At 39.2% G+C, this 22,470-nt stretch overlaps 1 protein-coding gene across 1 annotated transcript; it reads left to right on the top strand.

The window, feature by feature from the left end:
• Window positions 1–256: 256 nt before the first annotated feature.
• On the top strand, window positions 257–19,997 carry LOC121401549. The gene is made up of 9 exons (XM_041586757.1): window positions 257–879; window positions 8,694–8,954; window positions 11,729–12,130; window positions 14,332–14,439; window positions 15,488–15,583; window positions 15,667–15,688; window positions 16,325–16,368; window positions 17,379–17,563; window positions 18,619–19,997. The coding sequence occupies exons 1-8, from the start codon at window positions 804–806 to the stop codon at window positions 17,561–17,563; spliced, it is 1,194 nt and encodes a 397-aa protein (XP_041442691.1). The 5' UTR covers window positions 257–803; the 3' UTR covers window positions 18,619–19,997.
• The last annotated feature ends 2,473 nt before the right edge of the window (window positions 19,998–22,470 follow it).

Genomic DNA, 22,470 nt, shown 5'->3' with positions numbered 1-22,470 from the left:
TCAGACTTCCTGCCTTCCTCCTTGCCCTGGGCATGAGCATGCTCAGTTTGCTTCCCCCCTTCCCTTCTCTGCTGTAATCTAAGCCCAGAGCTATAAGTGAGCAGGGAGAGACTCAGGCAGGAAGTGATGTCATACCAAGCTAATACTGCAGCTGCTATCCTAAACAAACAGAGAGCTTCTAAAGCTTTTTACTCCGGTATGGTAAATCATTCTACAGAATAAATATAGCATTCTAGTTTGCACTATTGCAGCTAATCTATCGGCAATAAAATGCCACGGTAGCTTTCCTTCTCCAAAGCTACTGTAGGACTTAATAGTACTTGCCAGGTCAAACCTGGTGTATTTTCTAGTTTGGAATAAAATCCTCCTTAAAATCAATAAATCTTGATATGTTTTTCAAAATCACGATTTTTTCCAAAACCCCCCCCCCATTTTTTGAGAAAACCCTCTGAAGACACTATAAATTCGAGAAAAATCCAAAATTATCGTAGGGTGTCAAAAACACATGAATACATATGAAATTAATGATATGAAAAAAAAGATTATTTATTAGTATTAGTAAATAACCCTTCAAATGTAAGACTATAGCGAGGAGAATATTATGAACAAATTTGTCTTCTTTAATATTTCGGAAGTTGCTATTTGCAAGAAAGAGAGAAAAAAAGGAAGTAAATGTTTTCAGACGTCAGACTGCTGGCAGTGTTGCACAGGCTAACCAGTTTCTTGTGCTTCATAAGGAAAAAACATCTCACTAAGAACTCCTGGCTCTTAATTCCATTTTTTGCACTAGAATAAAAGCCATCATGGATTTTGTGAAAATACTTCTTTTTAATGTAGTGGCCATGACATTATGCTATTTATTACTGGTTGAAGGTGCAGGTAAGCTTCTTATTTTATTACACCTACAGAATATTTACTGTATAATGCACAGCAATTTTTAAAGCTAAAAAATAATTTAATGAAACCAAAAGTTCTCAGTTTAGAATCTGAGTGTATTTATTTAAGTTTATTATACATGGGTATCTCTGTGAAGGAAATTTTACAGTATTGGTACAGTAGGTGAACAGCATAATCAGATTGCTTGGATTTACATGAGCAGTTTCAAAACCAAGCAGATTAAATGAGGAGTTTCTGTCTAATAACTTCTTGGCTTCAATGACACAAATTCTTAGGGCAATGGCACACGGTAAGTTTTGTCACCCACATTTAGGGGCACATTTACTAAGGGTCGAATATCGAGGGTTAATAAACCCTCAAATTCAGCCCTCGAAGTAAAATCCTTTGAATTCGAATATCGAATTCGAAGGATTTACTGCAAATCCTATGATCAAACGATCGAAGGAAAAATCGTTAGAACGATGAAGTCCTTCGAATCGTGCGATTCAAAGGATTTTAATCCATCGATCGAAGGATTTTCCTTCGATCAAAAAAACCTTAGAAAAATAATGGGGAAGGTCCCCATAGGCTAACATTGTACCTCGGTAGGTTTAAACTACCGAAGTATGTAGTCTTAGTTTTTTTTAAAGAGACAGTACTTTGACTATCGAATGGTCGAATAGTCGAACGATTTTTAGTTCGAATCGAAGGTTGTAGTAGCCTATTCGATGGTCGAAGTAACGAAAAAATACTTTTTTTACTTTGAATCCTTCACTCGAGCTTAGTAAATGTGCCCCTTAATCTCCCTTAGTGCAGGCTACAAAATGTAATTAAAACCTATGCATTGGTGTTAGTGTAAATGAAAACTTTGGAACAGCATAAGAAGGAGAAGGCAACTTCTGGCGCTTATGTGCAACTAAAATGTTTTACCAGTGGCGATCCACACTGTGTTTTCCGAAGTTTTCTTACACATGCTGAAGCAGATTAAGCGTGGACCACAAAACATACCATGTGCTATTAAGTGATAGTAATCCTGCAGTAGATAGAGGTGGTTACTGCATAGCATTTAAAGGGTTAAGTCCAAAGTTATATCTGATTTCTTTTTGGTCATGTAAGCAAATGTTTTTATTTTATAGTTTTTTTTAAAACTAAATTCTCTGTGCGTACAACCCTACCTACAAAAAAAAAAAAACCACAGAGAGAGATTTGGTTAAAGCAATGGCTTCCTGTTATAGAGTGTCCCATATTGAAATGAACTGTCGGAGTGTGCAAATTGTGTATATGTGATTAACTGATATGTGGTTAAACTGATAATAGGGATGTGACCATAGGCAACAGTTGTTATAAGATGTTTATTTCTTGGTTGCAAACAGCGTCAGACTGGGGGACCCAGGGCCCGCATGGTCTGCAGCCTCAGGGGCCCCTCACACCATCCTCAGGACCCCTCAGTCGAAAAGTCCTCTTTGCAGTGTCCCCGTCCCACCCCCTGGAGTGGGTGTGCACACTCGTACCCCTTTCCAGCGTGTCATCACAACCGGGTTCAGGGAGGGAGTGCAGGGACCTGGACTGGACAAGAGGTCCTCTGCTTTCCACCCATTGCCAATATATTAAGGATATAGAGGCATTTTGTGCCTTAAAGGGATTCTGTCATGATTTTATGATGTAGTTTTTATTTCTAAATTACATTGTTTACACTGCAAATAATCCACTCTACAATATTTCAATCTACAATATAAAATGTCATTTCTGAACCAGCAAGTGTATTTCTTTTGTTGTAATATTGATGTGTAGGCAGCCATCTCAGGTCATTTTGCCTGGTCATGTGCTTTCAGAAAGAGCCAGAACTTTAGGATGATACTGCTTTCTGGCAGGCTGTTGTTTCTCTTACTCAATGTAACTGAATATGTCGCAGTGGGACCTGGATTTTACTATAAAGTGCTGTCCTTATATATTCCAGGGAGCTGTTATCACTACAACTTGCAGTACAGCAGTAAAGAGTGACTGAAGTTTATCAGAGCACAAGTCACATGACTGGGAACAGCTGGGAAACTGACAATATGTCTAGCCCCATGTCAGATTTCAAAATTAAATATAAAAAAAAAATCTGTTTGCTCTTTTGAGAAACTGATTTTAGTGCAGAAGTCTGCTGGAGCAGCACTATTAACTGGTGCATTTTGAAAAACATTTTTTTCCCATGACAGTATCCCTTTAAGCTACTAAAAAATGTCTTACCCTTTAAATAACTAAGTTTGGGAGTTTTAACATTGAAAGCAGTAAGTAAATTGCAGGTAAAACTTGGTCCCTGTGTAAAATGTATAATGAAGCAGTGTTGGACTGGCCCACTAAGATACCAGGAAAACTCCCGGTGGGCCCAGGTGTCAGTCGGCCTCCTGCTTCTGACAATTTGGCCTATTTCATGGTCATTCCCTATTTCTTTAGGGAATGAAAATAGGGATGCTCACAGCAGGGACGCCCGCCTGGATCTCCTGGTCGCCACTCCCGAACGCCTCTTCCGGGTTCAATCGCCAGGAAATTCAAATAATACAAGAGCCTAAAGTCCCATGTTCATTGCCCAACGTAAAAGGTCTTTCCTGAGTTCCTCGCTGCTAGTTCTAGTTGTTTATTCTGGTTTTGATCTTTGCCTGTCCCTGACCTGTCTGTCTTCTGCCTAAAATTGACCCCTGCCTGGGGGGGGGCGTGTCCTGCATGGCGACGGAGTAAGAGCTCTGCTATAATTGCATCTTGAAAACCTCCTGAACCCTTAATAAATAGACAATATAAGAACACGTTTGGATTCCTAAATACTCCCAGAATAGGGAAATTCAGACTGAGGCAGAAAACCATGGAGCACTTTGCTAAAAAAAAAAAGTGATCAGCCCAGCGGCACTCCACCACAGCCTACTAATGATGATGGCGACACAGATCCGCCTGAATTACAGCAACTAGATTAGACTAGACTAGGCTCCAAATACTCCTGGCGGCAATTGCCAAATCCAGTGCAGCACTACACAAATTGAGGAGCTGAAGGTAGACTTCTTGCTGCTGCGGGCGAATGTCCAAACGATTCGCAAAAGCCTCTGCCTGAAATGGAGGGCAGGATCTCCAACCTAGAAGATCTGCAAGACCCGGTTCCAGACCAACTCAGCAGTCTGACGCAGCAGATAAAATAGCAAGCACAACTACTCGAGGATTATAAAAACAGGCAGCGCTGGAATAATATCTGAATTGTTGGGCTGCATGAATGCGCTGAGGGGGATAACCCGGTAATTTTTATTGAAACATGGCTCTGCGGCCAGTTTGGGCCAGAAATCCTCTCGCAGTACTTTGTTGTGGAGTGAGCGCACAGAGTGCCTGGGAGACGCCCTAGGCCAGGTGCCCCACCGAGGCCCTTTTTGCTGCACCTATTAAACTACCGGAACAGGGATGCCATACGCACGGCGAGAAATAAAGCTGAGCTACAACATGATGGTGCTAAAATCATGCTATTCCCAGATTATTTCACGGCTCTACAAAAGAAAAGAAGCACCTTTGTTGCGGTAAAGAGACGGCTGAGAAATCTACAGTATAAGTATGCTGTCCTATACCCGGCCAAGCTCAAGATTGTAGAAGGCACCCAGTCGCGTTTTTTCAATACGCCAGAAGCTGCATCCTGGCTTGACGGCAGACACCAACCAGACCCACACAATAGCCCCAGGTGTTAACCACTGAAGGTTTGTTCCTACACATCTGGATCTGTCTTGGTGTTATTCCAACACAACTCAATGAGCAGTTGTGATACCTCTGGGCTCCTAGTACTGCTCAAACCAGCGGAGACTTTCGGGGCTTGGACTACACCACACAGTTTGTATTTAAGGGTAATAGGTCTACCTAGTTCTAAGGATAGACAGGGAGGAGGGGCTAATGTTTAATGTGTATGTTGTTATATAATGCTACTGTACCGTATTAGATATGGATGGTTTACCTTTTTTCCCCACCCACACCGCCACCCATTGGGCCGCCTTGGTTTAAGACCATTACACCATATATGATTATGCCCACTTGCTTTACCAAATTTAAAATATGGAGTCCGTGGATATAATTTCTTGGAATACCAGAGGCCTCAATTCCAAGATTAAAAGGGACCTGGCATTCCAATACCTCAAAAAAATACAAACCACACCTGGTTCTCCTTCAGGAGACATACCTCACAGGTGGCCGCATTCTAGCCTTGAAAAAAGCATGGGTTGCAAGAGTGTACCACGCTGAACTCTCAAATTACTCTAGAGGGGTGGCGATACTAGTAAGCAAAAAAGCAAATTTCACTATACTAGAGATCCATAATGATCGTCTCGGCTTATATACTGTTATGCAATGTTCAGTGAGGCAACAATTACTTAACCTGGTGTGTGTGTATTTGCCACCACCGGCTGATATTACTGTACTAGATGAGGTTATGGGGAGAATATTGAATATGGATCCAGCCCCCACGCTGCTTATGGGTGATCTTAACATGGTTTTAAAACCAGAACTAGACCGTTGCCCCCCAGGAAACCCGGGCCCCACCCCCTTACTTAACTGGTGCCACACTTATAACTTTGTTGACATTTGGAGACAGACCCATCCATCAGGCCAAGTGTATGCCTGCTATTCGGCCACCCATAGGACGGCATCATGTATAGATCTAGCGCTGGCAACACCACTATTGCAACCTAAAATCACTAATGCCCGATACCTCCCTGGGGGTATATCAGATCATGCCCCGCTTTCCTTATCCATAAGAACAAATCAAGACTGTACTACACCCATGTGGCGTCTCAACCCTAAGTGGCTCACTGTAACTGAGGTGAGTGAAAGGATGACACAGGAACAGGAGAGAATGCTGAATCAGCCGACCCTTTAATTGTCTGGGATGCCTTTAAGGCTTGCCTTAGAGGGTCCTTTATTGGCAGTATAGCGACATATAGACGTCAGTTGGATACAGAGTTAAATAATCTGAACGCAGAGGTCCTAAGGGCACAAAACCAGTTCACGGCAGACCTATCCCCCGCCATTTATGCAAAGATCGCAAAGGCACAGAGATATCTACAACTTCACATTCTTTAAAAAAAAAAAAAAAAAAGTTGTCGTGTACCTCACAGATTATATTTGAGTAAGGTAATAAGGTGGGCAAGCTCTTAGCGTATCTCTCTAGAGAGCTCCCTAACCTCTCAACACTTGAGCAACAATTTCTGGACAGTCCCATTTCTGTAGAAGAGGTAAAGGCTGCAATCTCTGCATTTCCATCAGGGAAAACCCCAGGTCTAGATTGGATCCCAATAGAACTATATAAAATCCAGCAGGATAACATGGCACCCAGATTGCTAAATATGTACCAAGAGGCTCTTAGCAAAGGTCACCTCCCACCGTCTGCCCAAGAAGCGTTAATTGTTTTAATCCCTAAACCTGGGGGGGGGGGGGGGGATATAGAGGACTGTGCTGCATATAGGCCTATCTCCCTACTCATGTGTGACAACAAGATATTGGCAAAAATGAAAGCACTAAGATTAGCACAAGTGATAGAGACATTGATCCACCCTGACCAAACTGGGTTTATGCCTGGGAAAGCCACATCCATCAACATACGTAGGCTCTATACTAATATGGAATACTTATCCCTAACCAAAAATCATGGAGCGATAGCCGCCCTAGATATTAAAAAGGCTTTCAACTCCCTTCACTGGGAATTCTTATGGGCAACTATGAAGCACATGGGCTTTGGGCCCAACTTTATCAAAAGGGTCAAACTATTGTTTACGAATCCCACAGCTAGAATTCAAACTAACCGTAAGATATCCCCCTCCTTTACGCTGAGCAGAGGTACGAGGCAGGGTTGTCCCTTGTCCCCATATTTATTTGCTATAGCCATAGAACCATTAGCCAGCCTGATTCGTAATGACACAGACATCCTTGGCTGGAAAGTGGATGCACTAGAGGTGAAAATTTCCCTCTACGCAGATAATACTCTAATTTATCTTAAAGATACACACCAGTCACTTAATAAAATGCTACAGGTTGTCAATCTATTTTGGAAAGCATCAGATCTCACAGTTAACTGGTCCAAATCCACACACGGGCACATCCTTGCAAAGACCGTTAAGTCAAACACAGGCAATGTCGCAGGTGGACCAATTTAAGTACCTGGGAATAGTCATCCACCCGGATCTCTCCCAATATACAGCCTTAAATATAGATCCAGTAATAGCTGACATCTGCCATAAGTTTTCACTGTGGTCCCCACTCCCACTCAACCTAATAGGCAGAGTTAATATGATAAAAATGATTATCTTGCCTAAACTGTTGTATGTTTTTCAGAATGCACCTAATGTAATGCCGGCGGCACTGTTTTCTAGGCTGGAATCCATGGTGTCATCATTTGTATGGGCAAACAAACAACCTTGAATTAAACTAGCAATACTAACTGCACCCAAAGTGCTTTGGGGCCTAGCCCTGCCACATTTCTTCATATAATACTTAGCATCTCAACTCACCCATGTGGCAGGGTGGCTCAACCCCTTGGCAGAAGACACTGTCAGCATAACTGCTGCCGCAGTGGCGGGATCTTTTGAATCACTAGCTAATTTGCCATTTTGTGGCACCACCCAAAACGGGTGGCCACTCTCCACCTTTCGTACAGGGAAACTCGCCTGGAAAAAAGCTTTGGCTTTAAACAAACCTAGCACCCCCCAATTATAGCCTGATATACCACTGTGGCTAAATCCATCCCTGCCACATTTACAAACAATACCGGACCCACAGTTAAGGGCAACATATGAAATCAAATATTTGGGCCAGCTATACAACAACCAGACATTGAAGTAATTTACAGAATTATCCCAGGAGTTTCAATTACCGCGTACCATGTTTTACCGGTACCTCCAGGTCCGGCATGCCCTGAATGCCCAATTCCCATGTGTACCTTTAATGGAAACACCAGCCTTGTAGACTCTGCTTAAGGCACCTGAAAAGAGGAAAAGATTGTCCAAAGTATACAGCTTGCTAAACTCTCAAAGAGGTAACCCATACGCAAAGAACTATAATAAATGGATCCAAGACATCCCTACTCTGGACTTAGATGACTGGGATGATATAACAGAAACCTTTGTTCCTACAGTAATTAATAGTGGGGATAGGCTTATACAGGCTTATACAGGATAAAATGATACATAGATTGCAATAGACGTAGAACAGGCATAGAACAATAACCTGTCTCCCTAGTCAGTACTGCTGTCCCTTCACTACATGCAAGCTGAGCCTGGGGGAGAGCTACTCCCTTCTATCCTCCTTGGTGGAGCTTGAAGCAGCTCTTGCTTGCTAATGCTCACTGACTCACTCCTAGAGAGTGCTAGAACAGTGGCTACCCTGCACACTAGCTGACCTCATTTACAGATTCTCTAAAGGGGTTGTCCCTTTAGAGCCTAATACTTCTGGGGCCTTGTTGACTCCAGGTTCAATGGACATCCAACCATATCAACTGCAGGCCAAAAAGGGAGGACTCCCCCGCAAAGCACTTTGTTACAGTGATGCAGGATATGGTCATCAACCTGAGGGCCAATGAACTGGGTATGTAAATAAGTACAAGTGGCTACATGGGGTTAAACCAACAAGTAAATGATGCACTAGTAAGGGAATGAAGTCATAGGGGCCACTATATCTATGGGTCCCTACATCAATATTGAGTATTCAGACAGACCCAAAGAAATATGCATGCGCTCCTTCATAAAACAATTACACAGTAAATGCAAAGGTTTCTTTTTTTGTGTCTTTTTAAAGTCTGTAATACATTAAATGATCTCTTGCAGGATGCCATTACTTTCATAAATATGAGAAAGAGAACCTCACCATAAAATGTGATCTATGTATTGACCAAAATATGTCTGTTTGCTGGTACAACTACAATAAGGAAAACATAAGCTGTGAAGGTTGCAGTCTCACGGTTCCTAAACATGGGGGAATATTTGAATGCAGAAAAGAAGACATGAAAAACACTTCTTTTAGTTTACAAAGTAATAACAATACAACCAGCAATTCCCGCAGTACTTTTATCATTTCATCAGTTTCAGGTACGTAATTTTCCTCTATTTAGATAAACAGAGAGTTAGATTAATGTTATGTTTTGGGTAGCCGAGGATGAGGGGAGTATAACAGCGCTTTATTAGCAGAGTCAGACAGCCATTACATAACAGTAAGTTTCACTTTCACGCTGTCAGGAAGTATGCACAGTATAATTATAAGTCTGAGCACAGTGACATCTACAGGCCATTTGTATAAACACCACATATTCCCCCTATAGTAGGAAAGCATAACTATTCAGTATTCCTGGTTTCTTAATTCTGACTAAAGATCCAGGCTGAAAGTGCACTTCTCTTGCACCACATTTTCTGTCAGTATAAGCCTTGCATTTGGCTTGTTGATGTCAGCAGTAGATGATTTTGTAGGCACAGTATTTTGTGGAAATTTGATGTCTGAAACATGTAACTTAGTGCGCCTCTGTCTGTCATGTAATAATTCAGCTGGAGATGATTGGGTTGTTGCATGGCACGTTGCTCTGTAGTTATGTAGGAACTCTGTTGTAAATACTTTCCAAGATTTCCCAGTAAGATTTGCTGTCTGTAGTGCTTCTTTCAGACTTCTGTTGAATCACTAGATTTCTCCATTTGCTTGTGGGTAATACACTGAAGATTTCCTATGCACAATATTCCTCTGTCTCAGAAACTGTGGTCCATTGTCTGATATTAACTCCTTTGGATTACCTTCTCTGCTGAAGACTGTAGACAGAAATGTTATCATTGTACTTGATGTTATATGAGAAACAAATGCAATTTCAGGCCATTTACTGTAATAGTCCATCAAGGTTATAGCAAATCTGCAGTCTAAAGGAGCATCTGTAAAAGAACCGACAATATCAATAGCAAGTTTTTCCCATGCTGAATCAGGAAATGGTACTGGTTTTACATCTGGTCTCAATTTAACTTTGTGTACAAAGTTCTTTGCACAACCCAGTGATGTGTTACTTTGTGGTGACATTTTAGACACAGGCTGTGTGGCAGGCACTGGTGCTGTAGTAATGAGACCATCAATTAATTGTAGGTTTAAAGAGAGCCCTGGAGACAAGCATAGCATAGGGGGAAGGGCGGCATGACCAGGCCAGCCTACTAAGTGGCGGTGATTGGTTAGGCAGAATAGACTGGGCAAAGGAAAGGGGGGGTTACTGTGGACATAGGTTTGGGCGCCAAAAGGACAGTCAGTCAGTCAGCGGCCATTTTACAAGGAGAAGAGACTGGCCCCCACCCACCCTCCCTAGTTAAGGAAGTGGTAGATAAAAAGGGATGGCAGGTTAGCAGATAGAAGGGTAGAAAAAAGGAGAATAAGGATGACTAAGGATTAGGCAAATTATAGAAAGTAATAACAAGTCACAGCTCGAAGGGCGGGTCCTTGTCAGTCCGCTAGGGCGATACTCATGGTATGGGATGGTATAAAAGGTATGGTTAACCCCTGAGGTGGGTAACCATGGTAACAACTAAAATATTTAACACAAGCTTGGAAGGGGATAAGTTATATACTTGGAAAAAGTACATCAGATTGGTGATAACTGCACTGTGTTCTGCAGGTCTGCTGAGCTAGGAATTGCAGCTAGCTGAAATAGCATGTAGGAACGGCAGACTGACAGGGAACCCAGGGTTTTCATTTAATGCTATATATGAATATATACTGTTATGTGATGTTATGTTATGATAATGGTTGTAATTCTATGTTAAAGCCATATAAGGGCTAATATGTTTTAATTGACATGCATTTGTTATGTATACAACTGTTGGGATGTGATTAAAAAAAAGCTGTGGCCAGTATCATTCCAAATAAGGATATTGTCATGCGTTGTTAATGGGGGAAGGAAGCAAAGTTAGGCCGTGCTTGTGTCATGCAGCAAAGAGATCCCTTCCAAGTATAGCAGTGCCCTTATTCACAATGTAAAAGTCACATTTTGCAGTATTTGATTCAAATTGTACAGTCACTGGCAAGCAACCAAGCACAGGGATTGGATCCTTTAAGTAACTGACCAGTTTCAGGGCAGGTGCAACAAGCAGATTTTTTGCAAAGTATTTCAAGAAAATATCCTTTGGTAGTATAGAAACAGCTGAACCTGTATCAAGCATCAGGTTAATGGAGTGTCCCTTGTCAGCAGAAGCAGTACTGACACTGACAGTGCATATAAACTTGTCTGGAATAAATGTACCAGCTTTATCCACACTTAATACTGTGACATTTGTAGTAGTGACTTTATGAACATCTTTAGCAGAACTACGGCAAAATGTCCTACTTTAGTGCAGTTGCGGCACCGTTTAGCTTTTGCAGGACATGTAACATAATTTGCAGTGTGTTGTGTTGAACCACAGCGAAAGCAGTATTTTCCATTTTTTATTTGCTGCCCGGTTTTGCAGTGTAGGTGAATCCCTTTCCTTAGCACTGTATTTTGCCTGTGACTGTGCATTTTTAGGTCACAGTGCTGAATTCACAATCTGTACATTCCCAGCAGTTCCCTGACTGAGAGTTTTAGCCTCTGCCACTGCTGTTTCAATTCGGATAGAAACTGTAATAGCCTTTGCAAGGGTTAAATCCTGCTCTAGGAGCAGTCTCTCTCTAATGCGAGGTGAGTTTGTTTTTAACACTATTTGGCCTCTTAGCATTTCATCTGTTAGATTTCCAAAGTCACAGCACTAGACATCAGACAAAATCAGTTCTTAGAGGGTCCTCTCCCCATCATTATAACAGCCAAAACATTGATTCACTGTATATTTCTCTCTCTGTTAATATATCATTATTTTTATTTATTTTGCAGACCAAGAAAAACAGAACAATCAGAAATCACAAATTATCAATATAAGTGACAATGTTAATCTTTACTGTCAGTTTAACAGGAGCAATTTACAATTCATTTCATTTTGGGTAGCTGCCTATCCAAATCGTGGCAATCACTGTTTATTCTCACTGGATAACTACTTTACTGATTTTAATAAAAATGTTTATTGCCATTCTGTTGTTGGTGAGGGGCAAAATAGGATTAATTTTTTTAATTTAAGCAACCCTTATGATAAAATTCAGAAACAACATTTAGAAATCAGAAAAGCCAAATCATCTGATAGTGGCACCTACTTATGCTTATATTTTATTTGGAACAATGGTAAACTGGAGTGGAAATTAGGAAGCAACATATCTCTTGAAGTACAAGATCCAACAGACAGTAAGTTATTTTGTTGAATTTCCTGATAACCTTAATATTTTGTAATAAAGTCACTAATATGGCTTGTAGCATTGTCATTTACTGTTTTTATTTGTAGTTGCCATGAAGCAATGTTGCTTGTTGCAAGCCTTGTGTATGCAGCTCTACAGACAGTTACTTCTCTGTACACAGGAGAATATATATATTATATCTTCAGTATCCGCACTCCAACAAAGCAATCGCAGGGGTGCACGGCCAAACATCAATCATATACTCGCAATTTGGAACATAGCATTCCCAGGCCAGCACTTCCCTTAGTAAATCAAGTGATTTTATTTTTCACACATCACAGTGCTCCAACGTTTCGGTCCCTCTTGGGACCTTTTTCAAGAATGAACTCAATGGAGTATTTCCATTGAGTGCGGTACTATGTCACTTTCTATATACATTATATACATATATACTTTCTTCCTGCTAAGGAACCTTTCATAAAAAGTTCCAGTACACAATTATTGATTGGCTTTTGGATCTTCTTGAGCACATATATTGCTTATTGCTACTGACAATACATGAATTACACATTTTCAATTATATTAAATACATTTGTAAATGTAATTGCTTTTAAGACCAGTGCCAGCCTGTGTCTTGCTATTCCCTCCTCCAATCTTCCTGAATACATATATACAGTATATATAAATTGTGAAGCAGCTACAGTCTTGGCTTTAATTCCTAAATCTCTTAGCATTCGACTTTGACAGGGTTTCCACCTTTTCTGGAAAAAAATACCAGCCTTCCTATATATTTATCTTTTTTCCCTATTAATAACATTGCGATCGACCATAATTGCCGGCCAGGTGGCAACCCTAGTCTTTGATAATGCTCTTTCAGGTATGATATTTACAAAACATTGTGACAAAATTGGAGGCTTGACTCAAGAAGAACTGATTGCTGCAACATTGGGAAAAATGGAGGTTCATGGGGTTATCTGCAGGCCAGATTGGTTTGGGCCAAACAATTGCCTCCAGAGGTGGGTTGTGGATGCAGTGGTGGTCTGAATTCACTGCCACCTGGTCACTTCCATGAACTCCCTTTGGTGTGCCAAGCCACGCATGTGTCAGGATGTGACAGGGCAGGGCTAGTTTATAAAATCTTGCTCACCCTGCTCCCTCCAATAATGTCAGAGAAGAGGTGGGTTGGCTGTGGGTATACAAATTGGTGCAACGGAGCAGACCATGTTTTTTATTGGCCGTCATGAAGGTATTTTCTTCTTAAATGGGCACCCAGGAGATTTCACTTCTTAAATCTCCCACGTGCTAAAGTCCCCAGAACTGAAAAGCGTGCATGCTCAAATGGAGGGGGGGAGCAGAAGGGAGTGAGGGACCAAGCAAGCAGGAGTGTAAGGGGTGGGTGCATCATGCAAGGGGGACTTGGCTTTCAGGCGCCTGGCTGCCAAATCTGAGCCTGGGAGGATTATGGTCAGGGTCAGGTCAAATATGTTTCACCCTCACATCACTAGTAGGTGGGATGAACAGTAAAGATAATAGCTAGAGAGCGACAGACGTTTCAAAAAGCAGTTACATTTACAAATATCTTTAAGGGGAATTCCGCCCAAGCACAACTTAAGTTTTTTGAAAAGCATTATAAAACATTATATCAAGCAAATTAGCAATATACATCAATTAAAAAAATATGCCGCATTTCATGTTTTTTAATGTAATACTGTGGTTTGGAACAGTAACCTAAGCTTAGCCCCCTGTTCTCCTGCTGGTCTGGCTGAGTAATTTTGAAAAAAAAATCCCAAAATTCCCTGCACAAGTGAAATATTACAATACAATGCATTGTGGGCTGTGTAGTTCCTACATGCTGTTTATAAGCTGCGGACAAGTTGTTACAATTTGTAACATTGTTTTTGTCCCTCCTCCCTTGCCAGTATTTCAAATGTGTTTTTTTTTTTTGGTTTGAAAGCTATTGTTCCCCTTTAACATATTGTAAAGGTAACTAGAGGCTTTTAAAAATTATTTGGGTGAGGTTTAATTTAAATGAAATCACTGTTTACAATGCCAGTTAAATTAACAGTGTAGCTGATAATATTCATAATCATCAATGGACATGGAAAACAAAATTGCAAGCAGAGTGCAGACAAACAAAAGTTATATGCACCCCATGGGATACTGCAGAGTAGTCAGGAAGAGTTCAACTAAACTCCATTATTTTCCTTGAAGATGCTGGAAGATGTTCTACAGTGCCCAATTCCCATAATACAACGTATGCAACTTCACACAGAAATCACATGCGCAGCACTGAGGAGACAACTTACAATGCTAGATCTGGTGAGCTATGTTAATTCAATAATATATATCCTGTGAAAGGGGGCATAAACCCTTAACATAGCTTCAGGCCATTTATTGCATTACTCCTTTAGAGTGTTAGCACTGTGGGTGTAAATGGCAGATAGCAGATGAGCTATAGAACTTGCCACTGGTATTATCGGGCCCCTTTTTATATTCAAAATAGGATGAGTAAGACAACACAGAAAAATCCTGTACATTGCAATTAATTGAAATGTTTCAAAAGCAGGTATAATTCCCATGAAAAATCTATGCCTAATTGCACAAATATATATAAATGTATATAAATATATACAAATGTCAGTATCAATATTGCACACATTCACTATCTATAAAGTCATTTTCAGAAAATTATTTCTAGTGGTCAGAGCCAATAGAGGTGCCAAATGTTAGGCAGCCCCCAGTGATTTACCTGAGGCCAATGCTTTAAGCTTAAAACTGCTCTGGCCCAGTGACTTTTGTATGAGCACCAAAGAGCGATCTTCCTTCTTCATTTTTCAGTGCCCCTGGGCCTATGCATGCACAGTAACATGGAATTGCCAGCTTTTTGATTAAAGTCTGACTTTTCACGCTACTGCACATGGACACCCAACACAACACTCTGCTTTACAGAAGCAACTGGGCCGGTGTAGTTTTCATGTAACAGGAGCACCAGCCTGGGGTAAGCAAATCCAATCACTTGGGTGTGTCTAACATTTTCATATCATGCCATTATTGACGTTCAAGTAAAAAGGTGCACAAGACACCCCGACATACAACTATTTAGCTGTTGTACAGGAGCTGCATCTGTCAGAGGTAGGCTCAATGACTTTGGAAAGGAAGATGTATTGTGGGTAAAAACACGGAACTTTTTTGGTAGTTTCTATTTTGTCTCTCCATTATTATTGAGCCTTAATAATAAAGATTTTTAAACTTCAGTTCTTGCATTCCATTAATAACTCGCTATTGCTAGTCAATAGTTAGAAGTATTCATTTATGGATTGTCCTGTATCATGGAAACATTAACAAAACCATTTCTTTCGTTGTACAGGTCAGAATATATTCATTGGGGTTGGAATGACAGGAGGAATTATTATTATTATGAGTGCACTTATACTGCTGTTTTTGTACATTAAAAAGTCTAGAAGTAAGTTTCTAATGAAACATTTTTTTATATATTTAAATGGCTGAATGCATTTTCTAATGTGTCCCATCATTCATCCTTTCTAGAAAACAAGATGAAACAACAAAGGTATAACATTACTTAAAATTGCTTACTGATAATACCATGTTTATGAATATGACATCACTGGCACGCACTAAACCCAATGCACCTTAGACCCAGGCCAAGCACAGCAATTTTTTTAAAATTAGTATTTGAAAAAGCTAGATGGGCCCCTTGGCTATAGCCTAGGGTAGCCTGCTCATTAATCCGCCCCTGCTCAGTGTCTTCTTTGGGGGAATTTTCAAATCAATAAGTTTAGTTCCTGTTTATTTTAAAACTGTGTTTCCATGTGACAAATAACGTGAAATTTGGGTGTGCTTCCTGTAAAGGGATATAGAATTTGTAAGTCACATATGTAAGTACACAGCAACCTATATGGACACGGACACAACCAACTACTAATACATCCCCAAACTACTGCCCACATGCTCGGTAGACAGAGAATTACCCTAGAAACCATGTCTTGAATTGAATAAAAGACAGGAATATGAATAGGAGAGGCCTAGCAATAACCATACTTGTGTAGTCTTACAGAGCATTTGTCGATTAGATGGGGGTCAGTGACCCCCATTTGAAAACCAGACGAAAGAGTAAGATGAAAAAGGCGAATAATTCAGAAACTATAAAAAAGTTTAGAATTCTTCTTCTTCTCTGATTTTTCAGAATCAGAAATCCAGATACTGTGGACTTGCCTAATGATTATGAATGTAAGTAAGCAATATTTTTGATTAGCTCATCATATTAATATATACTACTACATTATTAAGTTGTATTTGTAACATTTATATATGCACATTATTTATTTGTAAGAGGAAACAAAATATTAATATCAGTGAAGATTAGATTGTTGTCTTATTTTATGGTAGGAGCTTTAAAGGGACAGTATACTGTACATCCTTACAGGTATGGAATCTTTTATCAGAACACTCTGATGGCCATTTCCCATACACAGCATTTTAATCAAATAATACAAATTTTAAAAATTATGCCTTTTCTCTGTAATAATAAAACAGTCCCCTCTATTTAATCCTAATATATAATTAATCCTTTTTGGAGGCAAAATAATCTTATTGAGTTTAATTTATGTTTCCATGATTTTTTTTAGTAGATTTAAGGAAAAGACAGAAAGCTCCTTTATCTGGAAAACCCCAGGTCCCAAGCATTCTCGATAAGAAGTCCCATAACTGTACTTAGTGGCATCAGTAGGTGCATAGTGATAACATTTTTGTCGCAAGGCTCACCGACACTTGTATATTATAACAAATGTACCCCCCTGTTGAAAATTTAAAGATGTTAGAAAGTCACCTTAGAGTTCCATGACTTGTACAAAAGCCTTCAGCCTTGGCCTGATTTATAATAAATATACTCATATTTTACATCAGGGATTATTCACTATATACAAAACTAAAATGAGCACAATAAATTGGACTATCTTTCCTTTTGGTTAAAAAAAATCCATATTTTCCTGATGATCTGCTATTTTAAAGCACTAATAGAATATTGGATTGCTTTTTACTGAACTCACTTGCGCCTCTCCCCCCATTAATAGGGTAATTAGTTTAAAGGGATATAAGGATCTCTGAACAAACAAACCCCTCCATTGTCATTTAAGATACATGCATTTGTATTTCTCCCACTGCAAGCTACTCAGCCTAACTAGATGCCCATGTAGGAATCCTCAGAAATTTTGATATTTTCTTAAATTGCTTTGCCATAGGTACACCTTATGCAATATGTGAAAGAAAAGACATGGAGGAGAATCCAGACTCTGCCTATTCAGTGGTGAATAAGCCCAAACGGGCACCAGAAGCAGACTATTCCGAGGTGGACATTACTCCCACAGGAGCTGATTTATGTGCTGCATATTCTGTGGTTAATCTAAAACAAAAGATAAATCAATAAGTAAATCACTTCTTATCTGTATAATTATTTTGTTGATTACATTTAATTAATTTGAATTTTCTTTTATTGCTGTTAAGGCAAACATGGGTGCTTGTTTACATGTATGCCTGACCTTAGCATTCTTAATAATGTATGCCATGCCTTAGCATTCTTAATAATGGTGGTGCTGGTGGGGCAGCATGACTTTTGGTCAGCCAAAAACAACACAAGATTTTTGGGCTGTCATACTACTATTCACCTCACCAGTTGGTCTCCTTAAGATTGTGCCATTAATGTTAGTTTAATGTTAATGTTAGGTTATAGAAGTATTTTTCTCTGTCCTTGGTCTTTCCCCATTGTTGGATATGCTACACTCATGTACTTTAAGTGTGTGTCATTACTCCACTCATCCATCTATCAAGGGCTGTGCAATTTTGTAAAGTATGCAATTGTGTTTGTCTATGCATTGTTATGTGCATTTTTTTGCAGGTGTGAATTGATACATGAATACTGCAGCATCAGCCTTATTCACACAAGTCTAGAAACAATTACCATTTATTAATCTATGTTCATTGTACACTCATATTTATTGTACGGCGCTGCAGTATATGTTGCTGCTTAATTACAGTCTAGTGTTACTGAGGGTTCTGACCATGCACCTTGCCACCTGCCCAACCTCAATATGTCTGTTGACTATTCTTCTTGCACCCTGTCCAGACCTTGTCCTACTTTTTGACTATGTGAATTTGTGTTTCCTTCCCAGACTTTAGCCTACGTATTCACTATACCTTTACCTGCCCAGACCTTGAAATAATTGTTGACCACTTTCTGCATGCTGCATGTCACTTGCCCTGACCTCGGCCTCTGCTGAATTCTGCATAGGCTTTTCAGCCACAATCACATTAAACTTGGTTCTGTCACCAACTCACAAATCCATTTGTTGATAGAGTACTGTAAGATGCTGTAAAAGTACAGCTTTGGCAAGGGCCCAGAATCATTGGTCACATTCTCTTGTACACTGAAAATAAAGTCTGAAATCAATTCTCTATAATAAATCCTAAATCTTTCCTTTCTAGGTTCCAAAAACTTGAAGCTGAATTGGACTTAGTCTAATCACAACTGTGATGTATGCTATATAATTGCGAAAGCACGAAGAGGGTATCCAAGAGCAAGAAATCATGATGCAGCAGGATTCGAAGACAGAATATATCCTACCTCTAGGATTCTGTTTAATAATACTAAAATATTCTATTAGATGTTATGAGGAACTCTTATAAAATCTAAACATTATAAATTCTTTAATTAGTAAACATTTTATAACAAAGATAATTTGGTAATTTTTGCAGAGGCAACTGACTGAGCATTACTCAGATAATTCTAGAATGTGTAAGAGAGTGTCTGACTCCTGTAACCTCAACATCTGCCATAGGCAAAGCATTTTCTATTTTTCTCAAACTGCAAATGGTGTTTTGATTACTATTGGGTTTTCAGATAGAAACATTATGGTTCCTATTTATCATGCTGTGTAAAACACTGGAGGAATACATCACCTGTGATGTTGCCCATAGCAACCAATTACATGTTTGCTTTTGTTTTCTAACTTGTAGGTGACTGTTGAAATCAAATTGCTGATTGGTTGTTATATTTGTTCCATAGGCCCTATAACACCAGTATAAGGAACAAGGGAAGGTGCTCAGCATTATCTATGTGACCCTTACGATAAGAAACAAACTGTATTATATATTCTCAGACATTGAAAAAACATGACTGAGAATACAATAATTGGTGACTTCAGTGACCATTCATATATTTCAGTACAACAGTTTATTAATTTAATCATAAAGGGTTTATTGACATATATCAGAAGACTATATATATCTATATCTATCTATCTATCTATCTATCTATCTATCTATCTATCTATCTATCTATCTATCTATCTATCTATCTATCTATCTATCATCTATCTATCTATAGTCTATTCTTTAAGTACCTGCACTCTTCATTCCTCGATACGGTGTGGGTGCTATGGTCAATAATAATATGTATCCTTCACAATAGACCAGCAATCCAGTAGAATTTCAAATCAAAACCTGTTTATTTAAACATCACTCTCGTGTCCAACGTTTCAGCCCACATTGGGGCCTTTATCAAGGATAAAGTGCAAGTGATGAAGGGGGTGTATAAACACATACAAAAAAGCGCCAAGATGACATCATTAACAATCAATTTATACAATTAGTGCAATCCTCTATGCAATGAATGCATGAATGGGTGTCATACTCCAAATTTATTTACCTCTAGGTATCACTGGTGCCACACTATGTTTAAGTAATGTATTTTGTGCTGTAATCATATATATAGTCCAGTTAGTGTAGCATGTAATCCATAAAAATTACAATGTGAAAAAATGCCAATGGCTCAGAAAAATTATTATAAAAAATGCTAAAATATGCAAAAACGAATCACTTGATAATTGCTTACTTTGTCTTCAAAAAGCGGCAGATATAATCACCATCTGAAAGAAAAAATGTCAATGTTACAAATTGAATGAGATACAAATTTTCGTTACTTTGTCTGTTTCATTTTGTAACTTTATTTTACTTTATTTTCTACTGCCAATTGAGACCAGGGGAAGCTTTTAAGTCAGGAAACAATTGAGAACTAGTTGTCCATTCAAGCCGTTAGGTGTCACACAGTCCAATTCATGGATCCAGTATGCCTCTTTTTTTAGCAACATGTTATCATAGTCTTGAACATGTTATCATCACACTTGAAAAAGGATCCATGAAGATCCGAAACATGTTGTGCTTAATAAATCTTTTGCAGTAAAAGCTGCTGTATTTGTGTGCTCCATCCTACTTCCATTTTGCATGTTATCATAGTCTCCCTATTAGGGATCTGCTCTATAGGCATACACCCAAATGCCGCAGGGCTGTGCTTGGCCTCTGCCCAGTGTTTGGCCTCTAGTTGTTGGGAGATGTCCTGTTTTTTAGGCTTACCTTTTTCTGCCCTTTCAGGATCTAGGGCTGCTCTTATACTGGACCTATGCATTGCTATATAAGTATTATAAAAAAATGCTGAAATATGCAAAAATATTGATAATTGATAATTGCTTACTTTGTCTTCAAAAAGTGGCAGCTATATAATCACCATCTAAAAGAAAAAAAATCATTGTTACAAATAAAATCAGAAAATGCTGAACACTTAGCTTTTGATATTTATCAACTGGGTCTGAGGGGCTTAGAAGTTCCTTTAGATTCCTGCCTCTTTTGTAACTAAACCTAGGCTTCTCTGGTACTTTTTTGGCAATTGTTTCCTCTGAAGTTATTATGGGCCAATGTTTCATTACACTCTTTTTAACAGACATACTGTCTGCATCGTATTGGCTGACATAAGACAGTTCACTCTCGTCGGCTGCATTTCTGTTTTTCCTTGCCCTTAATTGTTCGCCCATGACTTCTCTACAATCAAGAGAGAGCACCCAGTTTTTGGTATCTATCAGTAACCTCTCCGGGGACCCCCTTTCTAAAAATGTTTGTTTGCATAGTGGGCCAGATCCTCCTTTCTTTTATCCAAATCACAATCCAATCTATTCTTACCACTCGCAACATCTGTGATTTGCAGAAGGAATTTAATAGGTGTCTAGGATGGTTGCTATGAAAATGCACTAGGGTGTTTCTGTCCGTGGGTTTTGTATAGATGCATGTATGTAAAGTACCTTTGTCTTTATATACTTTAACATCGTTTTTTTTGCATATTTTAGCATTTTTTATAATACTTGTATTTTTCTGAGGCTTTGGCATTTTTTCACATTGTAATTTTTATGGATTACATGCTACACTAACTGGACTATATTTATGATTACAAAGCACAAAATACATTACTTAAACATAGTGTGGCACCAGTGACATCTAGAGGTAAATTTGGAGTATGACACCCATTCATGCAGTCATTGCATAGAGGATTGCACCAATTTATGAAATCCGTTTTCAGTGTCCCTAGTTATAACAACCAAAGGAATTTTCTTTATTTGTGCACAATGTATCAAAGATATAACCTTACTAGTGTCATCATTACCCTCTCGTTTGGGGACAAACCCACATTGGTCCAAGTGAATTATCCTAGGGATTATCTTTCTTAATCTGTTGGCTAATAATTTTGCATAAATTTTAAGATCTACATTAATAAGCGAGATTGGTCTATAACACACAACAAGCTGGATCCTTATCTGGTTTAAGTATAATAGAAATATGAGCAGTTTGTGCCTGTATATGTATTTTACAACCACTTCCAATTGAATTATAATAGTTCAACAATAGTTACATAGTTAGTTAGTTAAATTGGGTTGAAAAAAGACAAAGTCCATCAAGTTCAACCCCTCCAAATAAAAACCCAGCATCCATACACACACCCCTCCCTACTTTTAATTAAAATTCTATATACCCATACCTATATTAACTATAGAGTTTAGTATCACAATAGCCTTTGATATTATGTCTGTCCAAAAAATCATCCAAGCCATTCTTAAAGGCATTAACAGAATCAGCCATCACATCATCACCCGGCAGTGCATTCCACAACCTCACTGTCCTGACTGTGAAGAACCCTCTACGTTGCTTCAAATGAAAGTTCTTTTCTTCTAGTCTAAAGGGGTGGCCTCTGGTACGGTGATCCACTTTATGGGTAAAAAGGTCCCCTGCCATTTGTCTATAATGTCCTCTAATGTACTTGTAAAGTGTAATCATGTCCCCTCGCAAGCGCCTTTTTTGCAGAGAAAACAACCCCAACCTTGACAGTCTACCCTCATAATTTAAGTCTTCCGTCCCTCTAACCAATTTAGTTGCACATCTCTGCACTCTCTCCAGCTCATTTATATCCCTCTTAAGGACTGGAGTCCAAAACTGCACTGCATACTCCAGATGAGG

This window comes from Xenopus laevis, chromosome 3L, assembly GCF_017654675.1.
Source record: "Xenopus laevis strain J_2021 chromosome 3L, Xenopus_laevis_v10.1, whole genome shotgun sequence".
Classification (NCBI taxonomy): Eukaryota; Metazoa; Chordata; class Amphibia; order Anura; family Pipidae; genus Xenopus; species Xenopus laevis.
The sequence above is the reverse complement of the archived record's forward strand: the minus strand, read 5'-3'. Positions and strand labels throughout refer to the sequence as shown.